General features: G+C 36.3%; 1 protein-coding gene across 3 annotated transcripts in view; it reads right to left on the minus strand.

The window, feature by feature from the left end:
* Positions 1-24,321, minus strand: part of Zcchc7 (zinc finger CCHC-type containing 7) — a 163,496-nt gene extending 139,175 nt beyond the window's left edge. The window contains exons 1-2 of one of the 3 annotated variants that reach the window (XM_050156152.1): positions 24,196-24,321; positions 18,052-18,676 (exon numbers count right to left, since the gene is read on the minus strand). In XM_050156152.1, the coding sequence (XP_050012109.1) occupies positions 18,052-18,652 (601 nt within the window). In that variant the 5' untranslated portion in view covers positions 18,653-18,676; positions 24,196-24,321. Of the gene's footprint in view, positions 1-18,051; positions 18,677-24,187 lie in introns of all 3 variants that reach the window. The other 2 variants (XM_050156154.1, XM_050156155.1) reach the window with 2 other exon arrangements.
* Positions 24,322-24,645: the final 324 nt, after the last annotated feature.

A 24,645-nucleotide genomic window follows, 5' to 3' on the forward strand; every position in this document is an offset into this window, starting at 1 on the left:
ACAAGTGTCCTGACAGAAATGATAGTCTACCGTCCCCCAACCCATTACCCGATAGTCTCCACCTCTAGATTTTTCTTTCACAACTCTTGTCTTCTACAACATGACAAGATACACGTCTCATCTAGAACATATTACAGAGTAATACAGTAGGCCTGATTATTTGTTGATTAAAACGAATAGATATGAATCTTATTTTTTGGTTATCTTCTGTCTCAGATTATTTGTCTTGGTTCTCCATCAGTAAAAGATAACCAAAAAGTTTACAGACTTGATAATTAAATTATTAAATAGTAAAAGTAACAAAGTAAACATAATTTCTGACACCCAAATAAGAAGAAACAATTACTTACAGCTAGAGATACCAAATTAAAAAAAAAGCATAAATAACATTAAATGGAGCTTAATAAATTTCAATGTAGTAAAATTTCCTCTTTAATCAAACTCCAATGTTATAATAGATTCTAGAAATAAATAAATCCTGGTAAAATTTGCTGACCAATACTCAGGATTTTCAAGCCTATTGTTCCAGTGGCCAATCAGCCTTATTGAACCATTAACAACATCATAGTGTACAAGTAGCTATCTTATACCTTTTAAGCAATGTGCTAAAATTTTTAAATAAAACCTATCAAATAAATATTTTCTTAAAGACAAATGGCACAAACATTTGGTTTTTATTAAAAAATCAGTTGTAAGTTCTATATACTAAAACATTAGTGGTATCTGAGACACTTAATCAAAAGCACAGTATATATGTGTGTGTGTGTGTGTGTGTGTGTGTGTGTGTGTGTGTGTGTGTGTGTGTGTGTTAGCCTGAAAATTTAAAAACTAATCCAGTTTTTATTCTGGTCACACAACTCTCAGTTATCATCTTAGGTTTATACTTTTCCTTTGTTTTAATTGATATCATAAATAATGAGCTTACATCTCTAGACCACCCAATATTAAATATTTTCAACCTATTTTTGCTACATTTGGTAGGCTTCTTTTATTTAAATAGAAAAGTATTATATAAAAGTAATTTTTATTTAGCCCTCACCAATTACATTAAATGTCTACTATTTGTTTGAGCAGCATAACAGACAACAGAGGAGTGGAACAACTAAGAGGACAACTGTTGGGAAGCGCAGGCATCAACTGCGTACAGTAGCTACCACTGCATGAGGGACCCTAACACAACAGAAGCCCTAATGAGCTATCTTTACTACAGCCTGCCCTTTCATGATACATTTTTCATTTTTTATTAACATCCAAATATAATGGGTTTTCTTATGCAATTTCATACATACTTAGTTTTGGTTGATACCTACCTCCTGACCCACCCATGTTCCCTTCATCCCCAAGTATTTTCCTGTCCACATCCATATCATGTGTTCTGCTACCCTTTCCACACTCCTCCCTTGAGGTCTGTTCTCCCCCTTTCATGAGCACCTTTCTGTCTTCCTGGCATCTATCCATGCTCATCCCCACATAAATACACATATATAAAATTAGAAGCTAGACTCTAAGAGAGAACATGTGGTATTTGACATTCTGAACCTAGATTATCTCTTCAATATATTATTTTCCAGTTTCATCCACTTTTTATATTTCATGTTGAATGCTAACACCTAGAACTACTGTGTACCAGGTACTGATACCCAAATAAGAAGTTATTTAAAAGTTAAATATCAAATAAGAGAAAAATAACAAAGGGGTAATACTTGCTTTGTCTAAAAAGTATTAGGCAGAACAGTAAGAATACTAACTCAAATTAATTTCTACTAATTCAGAAGTGAACCTGATACTGAGTCAGATACTGATTTTCAACTTAATATCTATTCCACTTCTTTCTACTTCCTTTGAAGTCAAATGCAGAAAGGTGAAATGAGAAACTGGTATTTTCCGCACTGCCATGCTATTGCACTAATGACTGACCTCCTATTTTCTGAAGATCTCAAGAAAACGCTGACAAAGTACATGTTTTATCTGTAAAAGCTACTTGCTTTCCTATGCAATGAACGACAAATCACAAGAGGAAGCCACTGTTATTTACTTCCTGTTCCTAGAAAATCTTCAGGCAGCTTTATACAGATACCATAAACTTTGTTCCAAGCTTTCATTGGGAAAATCTACGCGTTTTTCAATTACAATTAAACAGAAAAGTAAGAAAACAGCATATATACATTTTTATAGAAATGTTTTTCCTAAAAAATCAGATACACAAATCCTAAATTGCAATCCTAAATTCTAGCCAGTGTGGGTGGGGGAAAGCTGTATTTCAGGAGTTATATCATAAAATCTTATAGACTCTATTCCACAGTAATCTTGGTATATAGCAAGTCTTTAAAACAACTGTATAATCTAATATGACACATTAAACAATCTGAGATTAAGCAATTCCTAACAGTTCAGTTCAAACAGTAATCACATTTGCCAAAATTGCTCTTATTTATAGCATTTAAACTGTATAAAGCACTTATCCATCTATCCAAGGGGTGAATGCATATGCAAATGCATGCTGTGTCCTTCAAGTACAAAGCTCATATCTATCTGTATCTATATAAAATTATGAACTAGCAGACACCTACTTTTTAAGTTGGGTTACACTACTTGCTTTTAGATGAGATCACCATTGCCAATCCAACTTGTTAGAATAATTCTGTCCAAAATTTTACCAAAATATCTCAATATGCTAAGTGAGAAATTATTTGATGAGGCACTAATTTTAATAAGAATTTTTACTTCAAAGTTTTAAAAGCAATCATCAACATAATAAGCAACTAAAAAAGTTGGGTACATTTCATTTTTCTGAACTCATGAAATCTGCCATTTTTACTCATATATAACAGCATAAAGAATTAATCTTCAGATTCCTTCTTTTTAGGTTAAGGTTTGCTTATACCTGGTAATACTTATCTTTACTCTAGAATTCTTACATTCTGCTTTAGTAGCTCAAACATAGAAAATGAAAAGAAAGGGTTTTACACTTTGGGGCTTCCTCCTAATACATTCCTATATACATTCCTCCTAATAAACAAATTATATATTCACAAGAAAATGAATATAATCTTAAGAAATATGCATACAAATATGAAGTAGATTTCTAAAAACTTAAAATAGTATTTGATATATTAAAATTATCCCTTTTGAAGACTATAGAAACTACCCAAAAAAAAGGAAATTTTAAATACTTTAACGTTCCCATTTTCATGTCCGTTTTCAGTACAGTCCATTTTTAATCAAGACTTAAATCAAGAAAGTTAACTGTTTATTAAAATTCTCAATGACCAGCAAAGCATGCTAGAAAACTTTTCTTTAGCCCATCCAGCCCTTTAAATAATCAAACAATAAAACAAATATTACAAGAACAAGGCTGACAAAAAATCCTAATGAACCTCTCAGATGAGAAACTAATTGGTACTAAGTACACAATGGCTTACATTTAATCCTGTTAATAACCACACAGAAAAAGAAATAAAAGACTCACTTTTCAGTCATCTCTCTGGACCACTGGGCTAAAATAACAGCATGACTAAATCTGACATTGACCCCGTGGCCCTGCTAGGAGTTAAAAGAATTCCTTTGAGCCTTCGGAGGCCTGTTTTCAACTGCTCCAGAAGGGGTGGGCTAGTCACACACACTTGTTAGCCTTCTTTACAGTAACAGGTCAAATTAGAAATGGTCACATACACCGTAATATATAGCAGTGCTTACAACTGCCCAAGGAAGAATGCTAAGGTAGTTAGTTATAGCAGGCTCATAAAATACCTGGATGAAATATAATTGGAATGATGAGATTTTATGCAAGTATTAACATTACTGAATATGAAACTTTAAAAACCAAATTCAGAAGACATCCAAATTAACAAAATCAACTAAAAGACATGTAAGAACAATCATTAAACTATACATTTTTGATTGTGTTTGCAGCAGCCAATTTGATGAAAATATACTTTTCGAATTCTCATAAGCTTTCATGACATGAATCTTCAAAGAACTTATAGTGCCAAGATACAAACCCATCTGAAAATAGCTTTTCGTTCTTATCCTTTTCCAAAATACAATTTACCTCCCAACTAAGAAACCAAACAACTCACTTTCCTTTCTCACTAGTAAGGGGATAATCAAGGACACAATCTGCCATACTTCACAAGGTTTTCTTCTAGTATTAATATTACTAATTATGCGTGTATATCCTGAAAATAAGGCCAGGGCTGTAGTCCTATTTCACAAAGTGTAATCACTAAGAAAATTTAAAAGCCAACTGCTAGCATCCATTCTGTATGTTTCTCTCAAATTCCTGCAATTTAAAAATAAGGCTCCAATTTATATCAATATTTAAAACTGAAGTTCAAGATTTTCTGAATGCTGAAAAACAACAGATATTCTTACAACTCTAAGAAATAAATTATATATATTTAAATTACATATAAATATATATTATAGGTGGTTTCTAAAGTAAAACATAAAAATCAAGTTTTGCATTTCTCTTTTTATAGACCTTTTATAACTTAGATTTTCATAGTAATAAGCTTTATAAGTACAATCACTTTTTAGATAGTAGGAATAAGTTTCAAGGCATTTTTGTCAATTCTTAAAAGCCTACCTTGATTTAGAATAAAGACCAGAGTAAAAGTTTTAATACGTATCACTATCAAACCTTGCCAACCAGGGACAGCCCTTTTCCTACGTTGGAGTGTCAGCACTCCATCTCCCTGAAGCCTGTAATGGGTACCGTCTTACACCTGTCAGAGAGGACCACTTGGGACACATGTTTTCTTTCCCAATTTTTATTCTGTTCTCATCTCCTACTTTCTCTCATTTCACGGAATATCATCTTTCAAGAAATACCAACACTCAACTGGAACACAGAAACACAGTAAGAGGACTTATTTCACAAATAGCTCCAATTTAAATTCTAACTCAGAACAGAAAAATCCAAAGCTAATCAGTTTCCAAAGCACTCATTTTAATTAATTAATTTTATACTCATTAGCTTACCGTCACAGCATTTTCTGGCCTGAAAAAAGAACCACAGTAAATAAAAGTATTTCCAGTATACTTTATAGTTACTATATATATATATATATATATATATATACACACATATATATATATATTGCTACTCAGTTTTAAAAGAACATCCCATCCACTGCCAAAAGAAAAAGAGAACAAAAAAATATAAAAAAGAAATGCCACAAAACAGAACTGCAAATAAAGACTGGGAAAGGCAACAGCAATCATGACCTTTAGAAACAAAGGTTGTGTGGCAGCTGCCCGTGAGGCTTCAGCAGCACTAAGCATCCCAGCTTCTCTCCTCGTAGACTTCCTTCCAGTCAGAATCTGCAGTGCTGTGCTGCTGGGCTCACACACAGTGAGGGCTACACTTGCCATGAAAATGGATTTTTAAAGATGCATACTTTTATAGTCTTATTACTTTTATATTATAGAATATATCCTGATTTGATGTACTATTTGAAATTGCTGTATTTTAAAATTACTTGATAGAAATATCAAAGATCAACTAAAAAGTATCTTTTAAATATTGTTCAGCATCCTGGGAATAATTTTACAAACTAATGAAGACTATAACTATATGATCAAAGAGTAAAAATTCAAATGACTATTTTATTTAGAATAATCAACAAATAGATATTAGGAAACATTTCCTTGTTTTGAAATTAACTAATTTTAAAAGAAATTGTTTCTTGAGAATTCATTTCATATAAATCAAAATATTAGTGTAAAATCAAAATATTGAATGTGAGAAATGATAAATATAAAATAGCAAAATAACACATAAAAATGCTGTTTCTTGGCAATCATGAATTCTGTAATTTAAGATGCTAAAATTATCAAATTAAAAAAAAAAACATTCAACACAGAAAGGATGGCCATTCCTTCAGGATCCAAACCCAGAAAAATGACTAGATATCTAACTGCCATAAAAGCCATAATGTAAATCACCTACATTAAAAATTCCAAAATGATAAATTATCACAATGCCTTTCCCCTTCCTTCTATTTACCATCACACACATCAGAAAGTGTTTTTCAGGCTGTTAACTGAAAATTTATCACATAATTTTTCCTAGGCTAAATCAGAAAATTATTACAACCTTTAAATGGCAAAGGAGCTTTTATTTATCATATATTAGAATAATATATAATACTGTATCATATCGTGTATGAGAAAAATATTTTGTAAAGCTGTTGGAACTAGATTCTCTTATTTTTCACTTACACAATAATTATTTGATATTAACCTGCCACACCACAGTTCTCTAAGTACTAAGCATTTGGCAGCATAAAGCTGTTATTTCATAAAACAAAATTAATCACCTTTGAGTGGAAATAAGCATGTTCTGCATTCTTTAAAATGGCAAATTTATAAAAAGGTCAAGGTATCACTGATAAAGTAAATGCACATCCAAATGTCTATACGTGGTGTAGACAACAGATTTTCAGTATAAAAAGAAATCATATGTGATTACAACTGACTTCAAGGGTGTATTTTAGTATACAGTATTTAAACTAAAATTTCATACTAGTACTCCTTACTGACAATTAGTATTTTTACTATTAAAATGATTCAACAACAAATAATTATTTCATTCTAACAGTAAAATGAGCATGATTAGAAATTTTCAGGATTAATAACTTTTCATCAATTTCATGCATAAAGCTAACATTTTAAACTTCTCAATAGTTCAGGAATTAAATTGTTATTGTTATTAAGAAAACAAAACCATGAACAAAATGAGGTTTTCTCTGCTAGTCCCCATGGATTTAAGTACCACACCATAATTCTTTCCAATCTGTACAACAAAACAACATAGAAAAAGATGGGCTGAGGAAAAAAGAAACTCTAACAAAGAAACAACTTTGAAATTTAAAAAAAAATTCCCTGTCCTCTTAGCAATCAACAAAATAAGAAGAAAGAAAAAGTAGAAAAGTCACTCAGAATATATGACCAAATAAGCATGGGCACTCTTGCAGAAAACCAAGTCTGCAACCCAAAGCCATGGGAAATTTAAATGAGCAAGCGGGACAATAGGCAGGGAATCTGCACAGAGAGACTGCTGAGGCTGCAGGTAGCGTACTGGAGATCTTTTTAGATTCCTAAACAAACTTTACTGGTTTAATCAATTTTTGTAAGAATAACTACCAAGATTCAAAAGAAGATTAAGTTTCCCCTTTCTAGCTAAGATCCACACATGCATGTGGCATGTGTAAGGGAAGAGAAAGCATTCTCACTGCTTAATATTCCTTCAGAAGCGTGCACACAAACCTATGATCTTCTAGGTTAAATAATCAAAGGAATAAAAACACCTAATAAAATAAAGCCTCTGCTGCTCCTGCTCCCTAAGTGGTGGCATGACCCCACAGCAAAGCACGGGGCCACTGCTCACACAGAACCATATTACAGAGTCAGTTCAACTAACCAACACCGTTTAAAATGAGATGATTTGTGGTTTGACCATTACATTCCTTTTGTTAAACCTGACAATCATGATGATTTTCCAAATGTAAACATTTCAAATAGAAAATTTTAAGCACAAATAACCAAAAAGACTCATGGTATTAATCCAAAAATTTTACAAGCTACTTACTACCTGGTGAATTTTTACTAAGAACTTAAAGACTCAGAAACATTTAAACTAGATGTTGTAAACTTCTTCAAATAGTTGACATCCATGATATCAGGTTTAAATAATTATTAGGCAATACTGAAACACACAATATTTAAGTTAGATATATTCACCACAAAAGTCTGTGTCACACCTAGAGCAAATCGAATGAGCAGGAACAGACAACAGAATGATCAAAATACATGCCCGTATGGAACTGAAGAAATCGCTCAAGTTCTTTTTGTAACACAGAAATTTTACTGGAAATGAAATTTCTCCTTAAATGTATAAAGTAGCATTATTTCTAAAAGTCTGATAAAAATTCATTATGCTTAAAGCAGACAATTTAACACCTAAGAACAGCTAGTGCAGTGTAAAGACTAACTTGCAGGGTTAATGTAATTCCACAACTTCAGAAACCACCTTCCTTCAGTTAATTGTATCTGCTATAATCCTGAATTTCTCACCTGATTTTTTTTAAAGCACTTGTAGGACTTAAGCAAACTCATTTATCAGCCATGACCAAACTTTCCTGATCTTCAGAATTCCTTATTAACTACAAATACGGAGGGTGCTGAAAAGTTCTCTATAAAGGTAGGTCTTTCTAGTGTGGACAATTCTGTTGCAAGTGTTCTACAGTTAAAGAGCAAAAGTGAATGTGACCGACTCACTTCAAGAAACTTGCCAATAAAAAACAGTTTCCTTAATAGATAGCCCTTGAGGTTCTTAAATGCTGTTCTCTCACCTGGGGGCATATGACTAGCTTAAAGCAAAGAATGGCACAAACTATTTCACTATCACAGTTTTGCTTCTTCCTTTAAAATGTGTTCGCAGTGAACTAACTTTCAAAACTGACAAAAACTGAAATTCTAAGGTTAAGACCTTGTCCCAGAAATTAAAGTTACACAGTCAGCAGAATAAGAGTTACTTAAAATCATTTGTTTCATCCATTCCTTGAATCCAAATGGGTACTACAAAGTAAATTTTATCTCTAGAATTAAACCAAAGACACCAGAGAAAACGTGACTGGACCAAGACTTAAATGAAAAGGAAAATCACAGGTATGCCTTTATGTACTCCGTACATTTTTAAAAGAAAATGTGGCCTTACACATGGTGTCTGCTCAACTAAAATGGTTATCTCTAATTCTTAGCAGAAGAAACAGCAATTGGGCAAGTAACTGAAAATGTCAAAATCTTAACCACAATACCTTTAATACATAATCAAACAAAGATAAGCAATGAAATAAAGGAAATTTTTTAGAATGAGAAACTTCCATCAATGCTTTATTACTAGCCACAATGGGAGCATTTAAGAAAGGAACAATTTACTTGAAATTCACATAAATTTAGCAGTCTTAAAAATAAATTCTATAAATAAAGGAATTATCTGTGTAGCCTCTATTCTCATGGAAAAAAAGGATCAAATGTTCAGTATTTCTTTTGAAAAAGGTTTCATAATCTAAACATTTGTCATTCATATAAAATTTATATCCTGACCATAAAAATATCATGCCTATCAGTTATACTTAATAACATTATACAAATGATTTTTATATACAATAGGTTATTTTTATAGCAAGAAGCTATGTGAAAATTACATTTAAACACTGCACCTAAACACTTCAGGACTCAAGTTCCTCTGACAAGAATGAAAATGTTGCCCACGTAATTTTATGCTTCTCCATTCCAAAGCAATAAGTAAACCTACAGATAAAGTAACATTTTTAAATAGCACTGTACTGTCACCAGTTCAATAAATACATCAAGGTAGTTTTCCACTGAGCAGTTTCTAGTGAATTTAGTACATCTATGAAAATAAGAAGCAAAATTTAATTCTCTTCCCTGGTATTGAACAATGATTTTTTTTTTAAGCAATGAAATGAATTTAGACTGAAGTCATAAACTGACTTTGAAAGAATACATACCAAAATTTCTGGTTGTACCACGAAATCACAGTTAAATTAATGATACGCAATATCAACATTCCACAATGTTATTAAAATCCTACCCAAAGCCGCCTCGGATTTTGTGGGTTTCCAATAAGATTTGTAGTCTGCAGAACAATAGCCATAGAGGCTTTTAAACTTCACCCATTCACAAGTAAAGTTGAATCTGAACATTTTTTATTTCTTCTCTTCCTACAACAACTGAATAACACAGCTCAAGTCATTATGCTAATTAGAAAGTAAATAAAAAAAAGATGCCCTTACAACAGTTAAGTGGAAGGTGACATGTACAACTAGAGACACAGCTCAAAGCAGCTTTAGGAATTGTATAGTCCAGGCTTACAAAAGCTGAACACACTGGGGAGGACTCCTGGATACTCTTGGTCACTGAAGCTCTAGCATGTGGCTTTTTTTTTTATTGTAAAACAGATATTAAACTACATCCATGAGAAGTGTGTCAAATGGTAACTCATTTTTATAACCAATTAGGTCTAGGAAGTCATGAGAACTGTAATTACTGAAATTAAGTTGATGAATAAAAAAAAGGGAGGAAAATACTACCTTAAAGATCTGAAGAACTAAGTAAAGCTTATTTTATTAATGATTCCAAACTAAACAATTTGATTCTTTTCCTATGCTCACACGATTAAAAAAAGATGACACCCTATAAAAAGCCAAAATTACATTTTTTAAATGTTCTACTTTCAAAAACTCTGCATAAAGGGGCTGAAGAGATAGCTCAATGGTTAACTACTTTTCCAGAGGACTCAAGTTCGTTTCCCAGCCCTCACATGGTGGCTTACCACCCTCTATAACTCCAGTTCTAGGGGATCTGATGCCCTGCTCTGGTCTCTGAAAGCACCAGGCATACACAGGGTGCACAGACATACATGGAGACAAAATACCAAGCTAGCAAGCTTTTTCATTTGCAGGCACCACTCTCCCTCCGGAGCCTCCCTGTGTGTTCATGTGCAGGTGCACATGTGTGATAGGCGAGTGTATGTGTGCACATGCATGAAGGCCAGAGATCAACCTTGGGAGTTGTTCTTCAGGAACTGACTGTACTGTTTTTTGAGACAGAGTCTCCTGTTGGGATCTGGTGCTTGTCAATTAGGCTAAGCTATCTGGCCAGGAAGCCCCAGGGATCTGCCTGTCTTTGCCTCCCCAGTGTTAGAATTACAAGTACATGCAATCATGCCATGCTTTTTTTTTTTTTTTTCTTTTTTTGGTTTTTTGAGACAGGGTTTCTCTGTGGTTTTGGAGCCTGTCCTGGAACTAGCTCTTGTAGACCAGGCTGGTCTCGAACTCACAGAGATCTGCCTGCCTCTGCCTCCCAAGTGCTGGGATTAAAGGCGTGCGCCACCACCCAGGTGCTAGAGAACAAAATTATGTCCTCATGCTTGCACTGCAAGTACTTTACAAAGTTTTTTTACTTTTAAATTTAGATTTATTTTCTATGTATTCATATTTCACCTTCATATATATGCATGTACACCATATGAATGCCTAGTGCCCACAGAAATCAGGGCAGGGCTTTGAATGCCCTGGAACTTGAGCTACAGATGGCTATAAACCAACATGGAAACTCTGGGAACAGAAATCAGGCAAGAGCAACAAGTGCTCTAAATTACCAAGCCATCTATCTCCACCTGAGAAGCCTTTTAAATAAACATCTCTTGTTCTTCTAGAACTGTATTTAAATACAACATTAATGAGTTTTCTCTATTATCAAGCATTTTAAAGCTTCTAAAACAGGGACTATGTGACAACTCTTGAATCCCAATACCTTAATAAATGCTTGCACAGTGGTTTGTTTCTTTTAAGATTTAAGATTGTCTCATAAACTAGTAGATTACAAAATGTCACCAGCTCAAATAAAATATATAGACATTGTCATTTGGAACTGAAGGACTACATTGCAAGTACTGTATAATACTTTTTGCTTAAACTGCTATGTTTTTATTAATGTAACTTGCGTTTTGAAGATTTCTATCTGTACTTCTCTTTGCATTACATAAATACACCAGTATTTTCATTCTGGAAAAAAAATAAAATAAAATATATCTAAAGAAAGTACTATATTAGAGACAAGAACAACTATTTGGGCTTTTTGTATAAGATACCTCAAGTCACAGTTAGTCAACTGTGTAGACTCTTGACATCTAATACTGAGAAACTAGAAGCAGTCCTTCATTCGGTAAACTTTAAACTGACACCTGAAGGGTAAAGAGGCATCAGTCAGGCAAGGCAGAGACTGATCCAAAAAGAAAAATGGCATATGTAAAGGCCCAAATCAAATCAAATAATTCAAGTGTCTGAAAAACTGAAAGGAGGAGGACATGAAGGTGGAGAGGAACACTAGGGAGATATGTAGCGGGGAGATGAGGCTGGTAGTAGATATGATCAGGATACACTGTACAAAATGATCAAGGAGTAAATTAAAAAATGCAAAAGAAGAAAAACAAATTTAAATAGCTACCCATTCTACTCAATTCTTTTCAGGTCCAAGCCTTTGTTGAGAGCCTATAAAGTCCCAGGAACTCAGCAAGGGCTCTGCATGAATTCACCTTCTGAAATTACAACAAGAGCTAGTTCCGGGACTGGCACCAAAGCTACAGAGAAACCTTGTCTCGAAAAACCAAAAAAATAAAAATAAAAATAAAATTCACTTTAATAGTGTAACAAGTTTACTAATATTCACCGACTATCTGAAGTTATTCTTTACCTATATTCAGAAAACATGATCATTGTGTACCGTAAGAGATACAAAAATAATTCAGTCCTATGAGAAACATCTTTACTTGGCAATAGAAATTCAATTTCAAAAAATAAAACAAAACTCAATTTCAGTATATATTATTATTTTTTTTTTTTTTTTTTGAGACAGGGTTTCTCTGTGGCTTTGGAGCCTGTCCTGGAACTAGCTCTTGTAGACCAGGCTGGCCTCGAACTCACAGAGATCCGCCTGCCCCCGCCTCCCGAGTGCTGGGATTAAAGGAGTGCGCCACCATCACCCGGTTCAGTATATATTATTAAAAGAAGAAAAAAAGGTAGTAAGTGTTATAGTGTGTCCTAATTATTTAACAAAGGGAAAGAGAGAACACCATGAGATGTGTGTGTATTTTTGTTTGTTTTTACTTTAACATGACAAAGCATTGTTTTTTTCTTAATCTGCATCCATAAGAGCAAGAGCAGCAACAGGATGGACTTAAAAGATAGTCTATCTGAATAGGTTTGAATTTGGAAACTAAAAAATATTTATATAAGACAAAGTTAAATTTTAAAAAGCTAATCTTATCTAGCACAATCCAGCTACACTTACATAACTTATCCTTATACCCATAAATAAATGTAGTTCTTAGCCCTCATCAAGGAAATCTTCACAACAGAGACCATTACAGAAAACCACAACAATGAAAATACAGAGTTGTGGAGAAGATCCCAATGATACATCTTTAACTTGACTCCTGTACCTAAAGCTTCAAGATTGTAAGAGCCAGAGGATTAGGAAATTTACTGTGAGACTGTCTCTCCTAGAAATATCAGAAGCTACACTCACTCATGAAGTCTCATCAACAAAACTGCCTACACATAAGCTAAATAAGGAAAACACTAAAGTGGCGGAGTGAGTTGGGAGGGTGAGGTGGCCAGGAGGCCTCAACCTTCACAAAGAACTAAGAACTACTGGCAACTGAGGAACGCTAAGAGTGGTAGAAATAGCCTTCCACAGGGAAGACCACACAACTTGGCTGTCCAATGGTCACCCTGAAAACATACACATAAGTAACATTATATGAACTAAGCAGACTGCATTTATATATTTAGGGATACCAACACACACACACACAATTAAGAAAAAAGAAGGCACCAATTTGAAAGAGAGCTAGTGGTAGGTAACATGGGAGGGTTGGAAGGAGGGGAAAAAGGGAGAAATAATGTAATTATACCATAATATAAAAATACATATTTTTAAAATATGTAAAATAAATATATTAAAATAAAATGAAACAGAAGAGCCTATGTATCAAGGTAATAAAGTAAGTAAAGGGATAATAAGTCACAATAGGCAAGACGATAAGATATATTAAATAAAACAAAAATGCAGATAGAAAATTCTAGAGGGAAAACAGTTCAAGTGGTATAACTGCATTACAAAGAGAAAATAGAGAAGATCAAGATGAGCTATAAATTGCAATCAGCTACAAACTATAATGTACAGATCATCTAGGATTAAAATTAACTCTAAGGGGAAAAAATGTAGTTTGTGAAATCTGACTAATATTTGATGACAAGCAGTTATTGGCAAGTTGTTTGGGTGTGACAATGATTAATTTAAAAAGAACTTTCACAGTTCAGAACGCTTCACCGAGTGAAACATATACTGTATGTATGAGTGAAATGACATTACGTCTATGTTCTCTTTCAAAATAATGGCAGAACCATGGACTTATAGGCAAAAAAAGATCAGTCTGAAGTTCTAAGATCTATGCAACTATGATTGTTAAAGCTGGTTTACATGGAATCCATGACAACGTTTAATCCATAATAAAAACCTACAAGGAAGAATTAACCACTATTCCTACAGTTAAATGTCATTTTCTATCCAAGAAAAATAATCCCCAAAGGATTTATTGTCTCTATTCTTTAGTTGTCTTATGCCAACAATGCTTGACATTCACTACACCAATGAAAACATGCTTGTTTCTTCTCGTGCATCTTCTCTCCCAATAGCAGACACCCTTTTCTAACACAGTAGTCTTCCTATGTCCATGGTTTGGTCTCCACAGAGTGTTATACATGGTCAACTACAATCTACAAAAATCTCAAATGGAAAATTCCAGAAATAACCATTGCATTAAATTTCCAACTGTATGCCATTCTGAACAGTTTGGCAGCATCTTGCACAATCCTTCTCTATTTGCTGGTAAGAATCATCCATTTGTCCAGCTTCTCTGTGCTGCAGGTTGCCTGCCTCCCAGTCACTCCGTAGTCCTTCCAGTTCTCAGATCAGCTATCATGACATCACAAAGCTTATGTTACATCTCCCTAATTTTATTTAACAGCAGTCCTAAAGTTTAAGAATAGTGATGCTGGCAACTGTAACATGCTAAAGAGAAAATTTTGTAAAAGCCCTTCCTTTGGACAAAAATGTAGAAGTTCTTAATGAAAGAAAGAAATGTATACTGAGATTGCTAAAAATCTATGGCACCTATGAACTATCTGTAAAAATATATCTAGAGGGAAAATACTAAATATATGCATTTATATAGTCTTCCATACTTATAGACTAGTACAAATTCACTAATTCTATTTGTCTATAGAACACAAAATTTCAACAATATCTATTATTAGAATTGGAATATTGAGAGACTTAACTCCAATGGCTCAGATTTTTACAAAATTACTCAGCTTATTATATTTGCCTGTTAAATAAACAATTTGTCTCTCTCGTTTAAAGTAAGTGCACTTCCACGTACTCATGCCATTCTCTATTTTACTCATTCCGTTTTTCTCAGGGTTCTCAGAATCTACAGTTAGTTCTATTAGCACCACCCTTACTTTCTATGCCTCAACACTTACACAATTTTAATGAATGATGGCTGGCGAGGCGGCTTAGTGAGCTGTAAATTGTGTTAGATTCCCAGGACCCACAAGGTGGAAGGAGAGAAAGAACTAACTCTTTTAAGTTGTCCTCTGGTCTCCACAAGATTGCCATGGCATTCACATGCCCAAACTTATGTATGCACAACATGCATGCATAAATACACAGAGAGATAAAACTAAAAATGTAATTTTTAAAAGTAAAAATTTACAAATAAATAAACATTTTCCTCTATTAAAACTTTTTAAACAACAACCTGTCTTTATTAATGCCCTCTTATGGACACCTTCTCTCTAACTGGGTTCCCTCATCATCCAAAAGGAGAAAGGTAACCCTGCCTATACACTATACTCCTACTCCAGTGACACATCGTGTCCATCTTCTACCATTAAGCTACTTCCTCTTTAGGTCCATATCCTTAGCAACTTCTCTTTCTCAGGGCCACCCTTCCCCAGTTTCAAGTTCTTCCATAAAGTCAATGCCTACTTCATGTTTTTACAAATTATCTTTACACTCCCTTTAGCTTCACCATCTCTGCAGATCCTTAAACCAGCAGAGACCTGTATATAACTTTCTCTTCAGTATGTTAAAGCTAAAATAACATAAGGCACCAAATCAAGATACTCAGCAAGAAATACCAGCCCTTCCCCCGAAAAAGAAGGAATCCTTCAAAGTGAGTTCACAAGTTCATATTTTTCAAATTTTGATTGAGGAGCTGGAGAGATGGCTCAGAGGTTAAGAGCATTGCCTGCTCTTCCAAAGGTCGTGAGTTCAATTCCCAGCAACCACATGGTGGCTTACAACCATCTGTAATGGGGTCTGGTGCCCTCTTCTGGCCTGCAGGCATACAGACAGAATACTGTATACATAATAAATAAATACATATTAAAAAAATTTGATTGAACACTACTTCAGTTTTTTGTTTTGTTTTTCGAAACAAGAGTTTCTCCAAGTAACAGCCTTAGCTGTCCTGGAACTAGCTCTTATAAATCAGACTACCCTTGAACTCACAGAGATTTGCTTGTCTCTGCCTCCCAAGTGCTAGGATTAATGGTGTTAACCACCACCTCCCGGCCTGAACATTACTTCTACTCAATATTTTTATTCTTTTATTGTTGATGTGCTAGCATAAAGAATTCTAATCTCTGAGTGTCAGACTCCAATAGAGTTACACAATTAATTACAGCTTGGGTACCAAGTCACATATAAAGATTATCTTCCACATATGTGCATTAACCAATGTACAGTGTTGTGATTAGAAAGCACTAAGTCTTGTAAGAGAATATCAGCAGCTGCTTACTAATACATATGTTTTCAATCACCAGATACAAAAACTACAACTACAGGCACAGAAGACTCCATCGGCGGCTTTAAAGAAATGGCATCTTCCAACCTCTATTCTCAAGTCATGGTACTGTCCCAAGTAAATCATATATCTTTCTTCTCTACCTCTAGAAATATTAGAAGACTTAGCAGTAAGTTTTAATAACATATAACAGCCAATCTTATCTTACAAAACCTCCCTTAGCTAACGAACAGGTTTAGTCTCTAAAAGTTTCTCCCCTTCTATGGAAAAACGTTATTATTTCTCCCTTGTTCAGACAGAACTTCAATTGATTCTGTTGCTTAACTACTATCCTTTCTTTTTATTATTCTTGCTCTCAACTTCTGAGGTTCAAACTACTGGCCACCTGTCTTTTTTTTTAAAGACAGGGTCTCTTGTATTTGAGACTGGCCTCGGACTACAGGTGATATCACCACAACTGGTTTACAAGGTACTGGAGATCAAACCTAGGCCTTGCCCCATGACAGATGGGTACTATAATAAATAAGCTATATCCTTAGCCCCTATTTCTTTAAGAACTATACAAGTCAACTTCCCAACAAAAGGTTGAATAGTTAAGAAATTGGAAGCCTAACTGATTCCTTAAAAACAGAAAAAAAGTCTGACACTTCTTGGGGACCCAAGCATGATCTATATTGAATGTCATCATCTTCTCAGAAAACAGCAGGGAGGCACTAAATCTTGAAATACTAGCCAAAGACTCTGAGCCACAGGACATCTCAAGAATACTAACATGCAGGGCAGATTATAAAACCACTTAGAAATGGACTGTAAGAGACTTACCTTTAGGCACAAAGGGAGGAAAATGAAGGGAACTTTTAAGTCAGAAGACTACACGTGACAAAGGGAGCAAAAACACCACAACTTTCACCTTCAGGAATGTGGTGCTTCAAATTTGCATTTTCTCCTACAATCTACTATGCTCCTCCTGTCTTACTGGATCTGGAGTTCCTGAAATCCTAATCCTAGTACTAGGCATTCCAGGACTTGTTATCTGGCTAACTCCTGGAGAGGCAAACCAAGTAAGAGGCAGTTCCAACAGAGCTGGCCAAATAAGAACACAAAGCCAAGTAGATGGAATACTCTCACCTGTGTCAACAGAGAAAAGAACTAAGGATTTTGGTCCAGAATGACTTGAGTTAAACATGAAGAAATGCTATGAACTTGCTTACAGTTCAAGCAGCTTCCTTGATACTCCAACAGATCTTTATCATGTTCGAACAAAGCACCACTAGAGTACCTCTGGTAGGAGAATCTCATGAGAAACAAGACCAAAAAGTGAGAAATGAAATGGATCAGACCCAGGGCTGGAGAGATGGCTCAGCAGTTAAGAGCACTTGACTGCTCTTCCAGAGGACCTGGGTTCAGTTCCCAGCAACCACATGATGACTCATGACCACCTATAATGGGATCAGATTCTTTCTTCTGGTGTGCATGAAGACAGTACTCATATAACATAAAATACATGAATAAATAAATCTTAAAAAAGAAAGAAAGAAAGACCCTACCGGTCTTTTATCTAGGAAAAGCAGTCTGACACTAACCTTCAGCACCAGTGCCTTCACATCCCACAAGATTGAGAAGGATGTCGTTGTCTTTATCATCTTCCTCACAGCCCAGCAGCATCCAGCTCTCCACATTTTCATTCTCTGAAATGGTACTTTCTTCCTCCTCCTCTGAACTGACCTCTATGATCATGACCTCTCGGATCACACTTGATCTCTCTTCAAGTTCAGGCTTCTTATGATCCCTCTTGTGTTTCTTAGCCAATGTATTAGAATGAGGAGAAGCAGGACTTTGGCTCTTTTCTTGGGCTTGGACTTTAATATTTTTTCTTTCACATTTATAAATACTATCTTCATCAGATAATGTGATGGCCTCCGATGTATCTGATAACTGGATGACTTCACTATCTGAAAGAACGATTAAGTTCTTCTGATTTGGTTGAATCCCTGGTATTTCAGGATTCTCACAGTTCTTTTCCTCATACCCTCTTTCCTTGTCGGCATTATGCAGACTCTGGGCATAATGGACTTGGCTGTAGAGCTGAAATTCCACCTCACTGTCGACACTCAGCTCACTAGATGAATCGTCACGATAAAGATCATCTTCATATGCTTCTATAGTCTCATAGCCGCCAAACATTGTGGAAAGTCAGTCGCTGTAATGCTGTAAGAGTCATACCAGAAGGTACTTAAAAGCTACGATCTTGTTTAGTTAGTTACTATCACCCCAGAGCTCACTTTGAAGACCACCACTTTTTCTTAGCATATTAAAATGTTTCTATTTTTCCTAAGACTATCACTTTTCCATGTTTATAAATCTTGTTATCATCCTCTAGAAGGGTGGTCTTCAACCTTCCTAATGCTGCAATCCTTTAATACAGTTCTTTGTGTTATGGCAACCCCCAACCATTTCCTTGCTAGTTCATAACTATAATTTTGCTACTGTTATAAATCATATTATAAATATCTGATATTATAAATATCTGTGAAAGGGTCGTTTTAGTCCCCAAAGGAATCACAAAGCACAGGTTGAGAACCGCTGTACTAGAATGACACTCAGACCTCCCAAGTTGGGCGGTAGTGGCGCACACCTTTAATCCCAGCACTCGGGAGGCAGAGGCAGACGGATCTCTGTGAGTTACAGGCCAGCCTGGTCTACAGAGTGAGTTCTAGGACAGTCGAGGCTACAGAAAAAAAAAAATCCTGTCTCAAAAAACCAAAACAAGAAAAAAAAAGTTAAGACTCCTAAAAAGTCTCTCTTCCTAGTCCATTCACCTTGGGATGACCTTTTCATTCTTCTCTTTTTCTTTCTTTTTTAAAGGGTGTCTTAAAGTGATCCTCCTACCTGAGTGCTAGAATTAAAGTGCTCGATTAACTTTTCTTTCTTTCTCTTTTTTTTTTTTTTTTTTTTTCTGAGATGGGGTTTCTCTATGTAGCCCTGGCTGTCCTGGAACTCATTCTGAAGACCAAGTTGGCCTCAAACTCAAGAGATCCACCTGCCTCTGCCTCCTGAGTGCTGGGATTAATGACTTGTGTTACCACCACCTGGCAAAAATTTTTACAAGGAAATAGGTATGTTTATTTATCATGCTGTAAGAGAACAATAAGCATGGCAGAACAGAACCACCTGTCTTCACTCTATCCTTTAACTCTGTATCGCCTCTTTCCAGGTATAATTTCTCAACAAGGATATTACCTCAAGTATGACTTAGCATACTAAACATCACAACAGGCCGCCCTTTTCACATCTACAAGTGTATTTATTCTCAACTTAAAAACAGATGAGTGTAGCTCAACAGTAAACTGCAAGCTTAGTATGTGAAATAACACTAGGTTTGATCCCCAATGTTGAAAGTACTATCACTACTAACAATAATGATACTATCAATCCTATGGACTTCAGATCTTTGGCCAAAAGAATGTATTTAAAAAAAAACTGTGATAACATACATAGTCCCATATTGATTGTAAAAATGCATTTGAAACACAAATTTTGTAAATACCTAAAATTGAGACAAAAAAAAATCATAGCTTTGGGAATATGTCTAAAAAAATTTCCTGTGTATCTTTCAGCTCTGCTTTAACAGGACTTCTCACCAAAAGGAATTAAGTGGCCTACGTCAGAGGCTTACATAGTATTTTATAAAACATTCACATTTCTAATTATTTATTCAATGTAAATGTCCCAGGAGTACAAATCACAAATCCCAGGAGGACTGGGACCTTGTGCACTTTGTTAAACAACAGGACACAATAGCCAAGCAGAGCAGCTAGAATTTGGAGATGTTTATAAATGTTTGAAAGCATGAATTCTGTCATTAAGCCCTTGTTCTTTAGCCTCAAAAAAAGGTCTAACACATACCAAGAATATAGAAATTGTGACAGGATAACTTCTTAGTTGTCTTTAACCATTCCAAAGCATTAGCCAACAATCTAAATGTTAAATGGCGGTGGTGGGGCATGACTTTTAAGCACTGGGGAGGCAGAGGCAGGCAGATCTCTGAGAGTTCCAGGCCAGCCTGCTCCACAATGCAAGTTCCAGGAGCCAGGACTGTTACACAGAGAAACCCTGCCTGGAAAAACAACTAAACAAAATCTACACAGTAGCTGTTTCAATTATCTACCAATAAAATGTTGATCAAAAATAATAGCTCTGGGGAAAGTAGAAACACTTGTCTAAGAACCCGGAGCATCCTAGAAGAAAGTAACATTGCCAACTTCTTCTTCCTCGCACCCTCAGCTCCACAGATACAATTAAGAGAGAGTGGCTGTTTTCGTAGGTTTGAATCTCTGCCAGAACATCAGATGTTATATCTGCTTCGCTAAGAGAACTAGCAGACTCCAAAAATCTAAGAGGCAAAAAATGCATTCCACTCATGTTAGTTTGGGTGTTGTTTTCCAGAAATAAAGAACTAATTTTTGGTGTAATTCCAGCACTTCCAGAAGGAAGCAAGAGAATAAGAAATTCAAGGTCATCCTCAGCTACAAAGCAAATTCTAAGGTGTGAGCTGTGAGATCCTATTTAGAAAAAAAAAAGAGGGAGAGAGAACAAAACAAAATTAATACTTTTTTTTCTTTTAAAGGATACAGTATACAGTTCCTTCCTTGTAGTCTTTCAGGTTGCTATGCTGTTATTGTCACACAAGTTGAATGTGGTTGTCTGAATAATAATGCTATGACATTTATCGGTTTATATTGAAATGTTAGCCTCAGAGGAATTCAAATGAAAGATGAATTCTTTCCTTTTTATTTAATAGGTAAATTAATTCTAAAAGAAGTCAAAGGAATTATGCTTCCTTCAAAATCCTCAGTGGATCCATCCTGAGGATCCAGTGTGGACTTAAGATAAAACCTAATTCCAGGGCAGCACAGAAAAAATTAAAGAGCTAAATTACAGAGTTACAAATTTGTACTACTCTTGGAGCCATCCCAAAGGAAAGGGATTAAGAATAGAGCCATAGGCACACCTGTGAATGTATGCCAAAAATAAACTACAGAGCCATAATAAAAAACTGACTTCTTTGGGTCTAAGGATTTATCTCTTTCCATGAAATGTAGAAAAATGAATTTAACAATTTAGCCCCTATGGCTGTTAAGAGGATTTTGTACCTTCTGTACTTGAAAATTGTGTTCTGGCATAACATGCTCTCTTCTATTTACGGGGCTCATGGATGCCAGGGTGAAGGTTTGCCTCAAGCTGTTTTGGTTTGCTACAACTTTAATTACAATCAATTCACTTAAATTTTTAAAGTCTACTCAGAGATGAGTATAATGTATATAGACATATGTGCACACACATATCCCTTGATTTAGACTTTCGTAGCCTTTGTTCATTACGATTCCCACACATACTTAACTAGTAACACAGCATGTTTATGACAAACATTCAAATCTAGAAGGTACCTGTTGGATTAGTTAACACCGCCCCTTTTATATACACATGAAGAAACAGATCCTAGGACATAATGAGACCTACCCAAGGCTGGACAGTTAAGAGCACAGCTAGGGTACTTCACATGTTCTTGATTCTAAGCCAAGCATCACTAAGATTTTAAAATAAATAAATTCAAATAAATATTGCTATATGTGCACTGGTCTAACACCTAAATTTATCTGACATATCCACTTACTGCCTTCAGGAATGACATTGAAACAGGCATTTTAATTAGGAATAGACATTTAAACTTATAAATGTACTATCTAAGACCCTCCTAAACTAGCACTCAGAAAACTTTATCAAAGTCCTGTGTGTTGGTGGACAGGGACACAAAGTAATCCTAGCATTTGGGAGATGGAGGCAGAAAGGTCGGGATGTCAAGGCAAGTCTTGGCTATTTAGCAAATTCCAAGTCAGCTTGGGCTACAAGAGATTCTGTCTCAACCCTCTACACCCCATTCCCAAAAAGTAAATAAACAAAGACTTTATCAAAGTACTGTGACTACAGAAGACTGGCCGTATTTTAATATCTGAAATATCAAAAGTAGGAATGAAGATTATGTAAAGAAATGACATTAAACCACTCACTGTAATAAAGAAAGGGGTAGACTCAGTGACTGAACCTCTCTAAGTTAAACAAAGGGTAAGTTTACAGAATTTAAAGCCACTATTGCTCCTTAGACATTTATCTACTGGTCATTTCCTTCCAAAGCTTAGATCTTCCTTCTGGATATCACAGATCATCTCAAGTATACTTAGAGCCAGAATTTGGTTTTATTCATGTTTTGGTGCTGGGGATGGTATCCAGGATCATGGGCATGCTAAGCCAGTGCTCCACCTGAAGCTGGGTACCCAACTTAGGTTGACAAGAGTCTAAGTGTGCTACTGACAATGACAAAAGAAAAAATCAAGTCCAAGAGTTAAAATTTCTGCCCATTTTTCAAATGTTACTACGACCTCCAATCAAAAGAGGTAAAGAATCCCAATACACGACATCAAAGAACGTCTCTATAGAAGAAAAGCAGGCTCAATTTACTTAGATTTACATCCAACTACCCTTAGGACCCTATCTGGAAACAATGCCTTTCCCTATTAGCTGTTGTCCTTTTCCCATGCACTAGTAACCTTGTAGCTATCATACAATTTTCACTTCCAATTCTCTCTCAGTTCATTCCCCATCCTCTGGTCGCCTTGAAAGGCAATACTAAACTGTTCTCAAAACATAACACAGTCGGCCGGGCGGTGGTGGTGCACGCCTTTAATCCCAGCACTCGGGAGGCAGAGGCAGGCGGATCTCTGTGAGTTCGAGACCAGCCTGGTCTACAGAGCTAGTTCCAGGACAGGCTCCAAAGCCACAGAGAAACCCTGTCTCAAAAAAAAAAACCAAAAAAAAAAAAAAAAAAAAAAAAGTAACACTGTCTTAAATAGACACGGATGGATTTAAGGTTCAACTGTTCAAAACGAAATCGAGAGGTTTTTAAAGGAGCCTAGTCATTAAATCAAGGATGGTTTTAGACTTGGGGAAACCAGGCTCAGAGAAAATGGGCTAAAGGGCTCTGAAATTTTTCTACATTCAACCCTGAAATCACACTCTGGCCTAAAGGTATTTTGAGCGTCACACCTCATCAGTGACGGCTGGAACTCAGGCCTGCCAACTCCCTACCGCGGAGCTCCCAGTGTCAGGCAGCTCTAAAGTTGACTACAACTGTCTGCTGTTGGGGTGTGAGGGGTAAAGAAAGGGTTATCATAGGAAAGATACTCAGACTCTACGGGTTCTATAGAAGGAACGGGGCACAGTTCCCAGATTCTCTGTGGTTCACTCCTGCGGCGGCTACTTGACAGCACAAGCTTAAAGTGGCCCCGGAGCGGACGCACCCTTGAGCGCCAGGCCGCCACGCTTTCGGAGTGACCCGCTTCCCCAGGACAGGAGAACCACGGAAGCGGCGGCGGGGAATAAAGCAAACAGAGAAGAAGTGCCCGTCAAGGCCATCGCCGCCCTGCCTTTCCCGAGCCCGGGTCTCGGGTCAGGGAGCCGTGAAAGCCCAGCTCGATCGCTGAGCCGCGTGGAGCAGCGCGCAGCTGAGAGGCCATTAGCAGCGCATCGCCGCCCCACGAAGGACCGGGAGGCGGGAGGCGAGGGCCAGAGTGGGGCACACGTTAGTTCCGCAGCCCCGCGGGCGAGGCGGAGGGGGGGGGCAGAGGGTCCCCGGTCGCGGATCGCTCGGGGTCCGTCACACACATACTCACTGCCGCGGCTGCGACCAGGAAGCACCAACCAGGAACCGAAACACGTAGAGGAACGGGGAGGGGCGAGGACAAATGAGGTAAGGAAGCCGCGTCCGCGCGGACTCCAGAGGCGAGGAGGCACTTCCGGGGAAAACACAGCTCTGGGGAGCTGTCCTTCCGCCCAACCCGCGAGTCCTCCGAGCGCATGCGTAGAGGCTAGTAACCTTTTGTGTTCTCCCCTGTAAACTTTTAAGTTTGATTCTGTTCCTTTTTCTTCATGCTTTCCTTCGAAAAGTATCTCGGATTAAAAAATTATGGTGCATATTTTATCTTATTGAATTAAGCGAAAGAGATAATACTTGCAGGGCAAAAGTGTGAACTCACTTTCTCAGGGCAGGAAAAAAAACTACAATTCCCAAGACACCTTGGGCGGTCGACTGGGGCCGCCTCTTTTCTCGCGCTGGGTGACGC

Source organism: Alexandromys fortis, unplaced genomic scaffold (assembly GCF_014885135.2).
Source record: "Alexandromys fortis isolate MF-2015 unplaced genomic scaffold, M_Fortis_MF-2015_v1.1 scaffold_92, whole genome shotgun sequence".
NCBI lineage: Eukaryota > Metazoa > Chordata > Mammalia > Rodentia > Cricetidae > Alexandromys > Alexandromys fortis.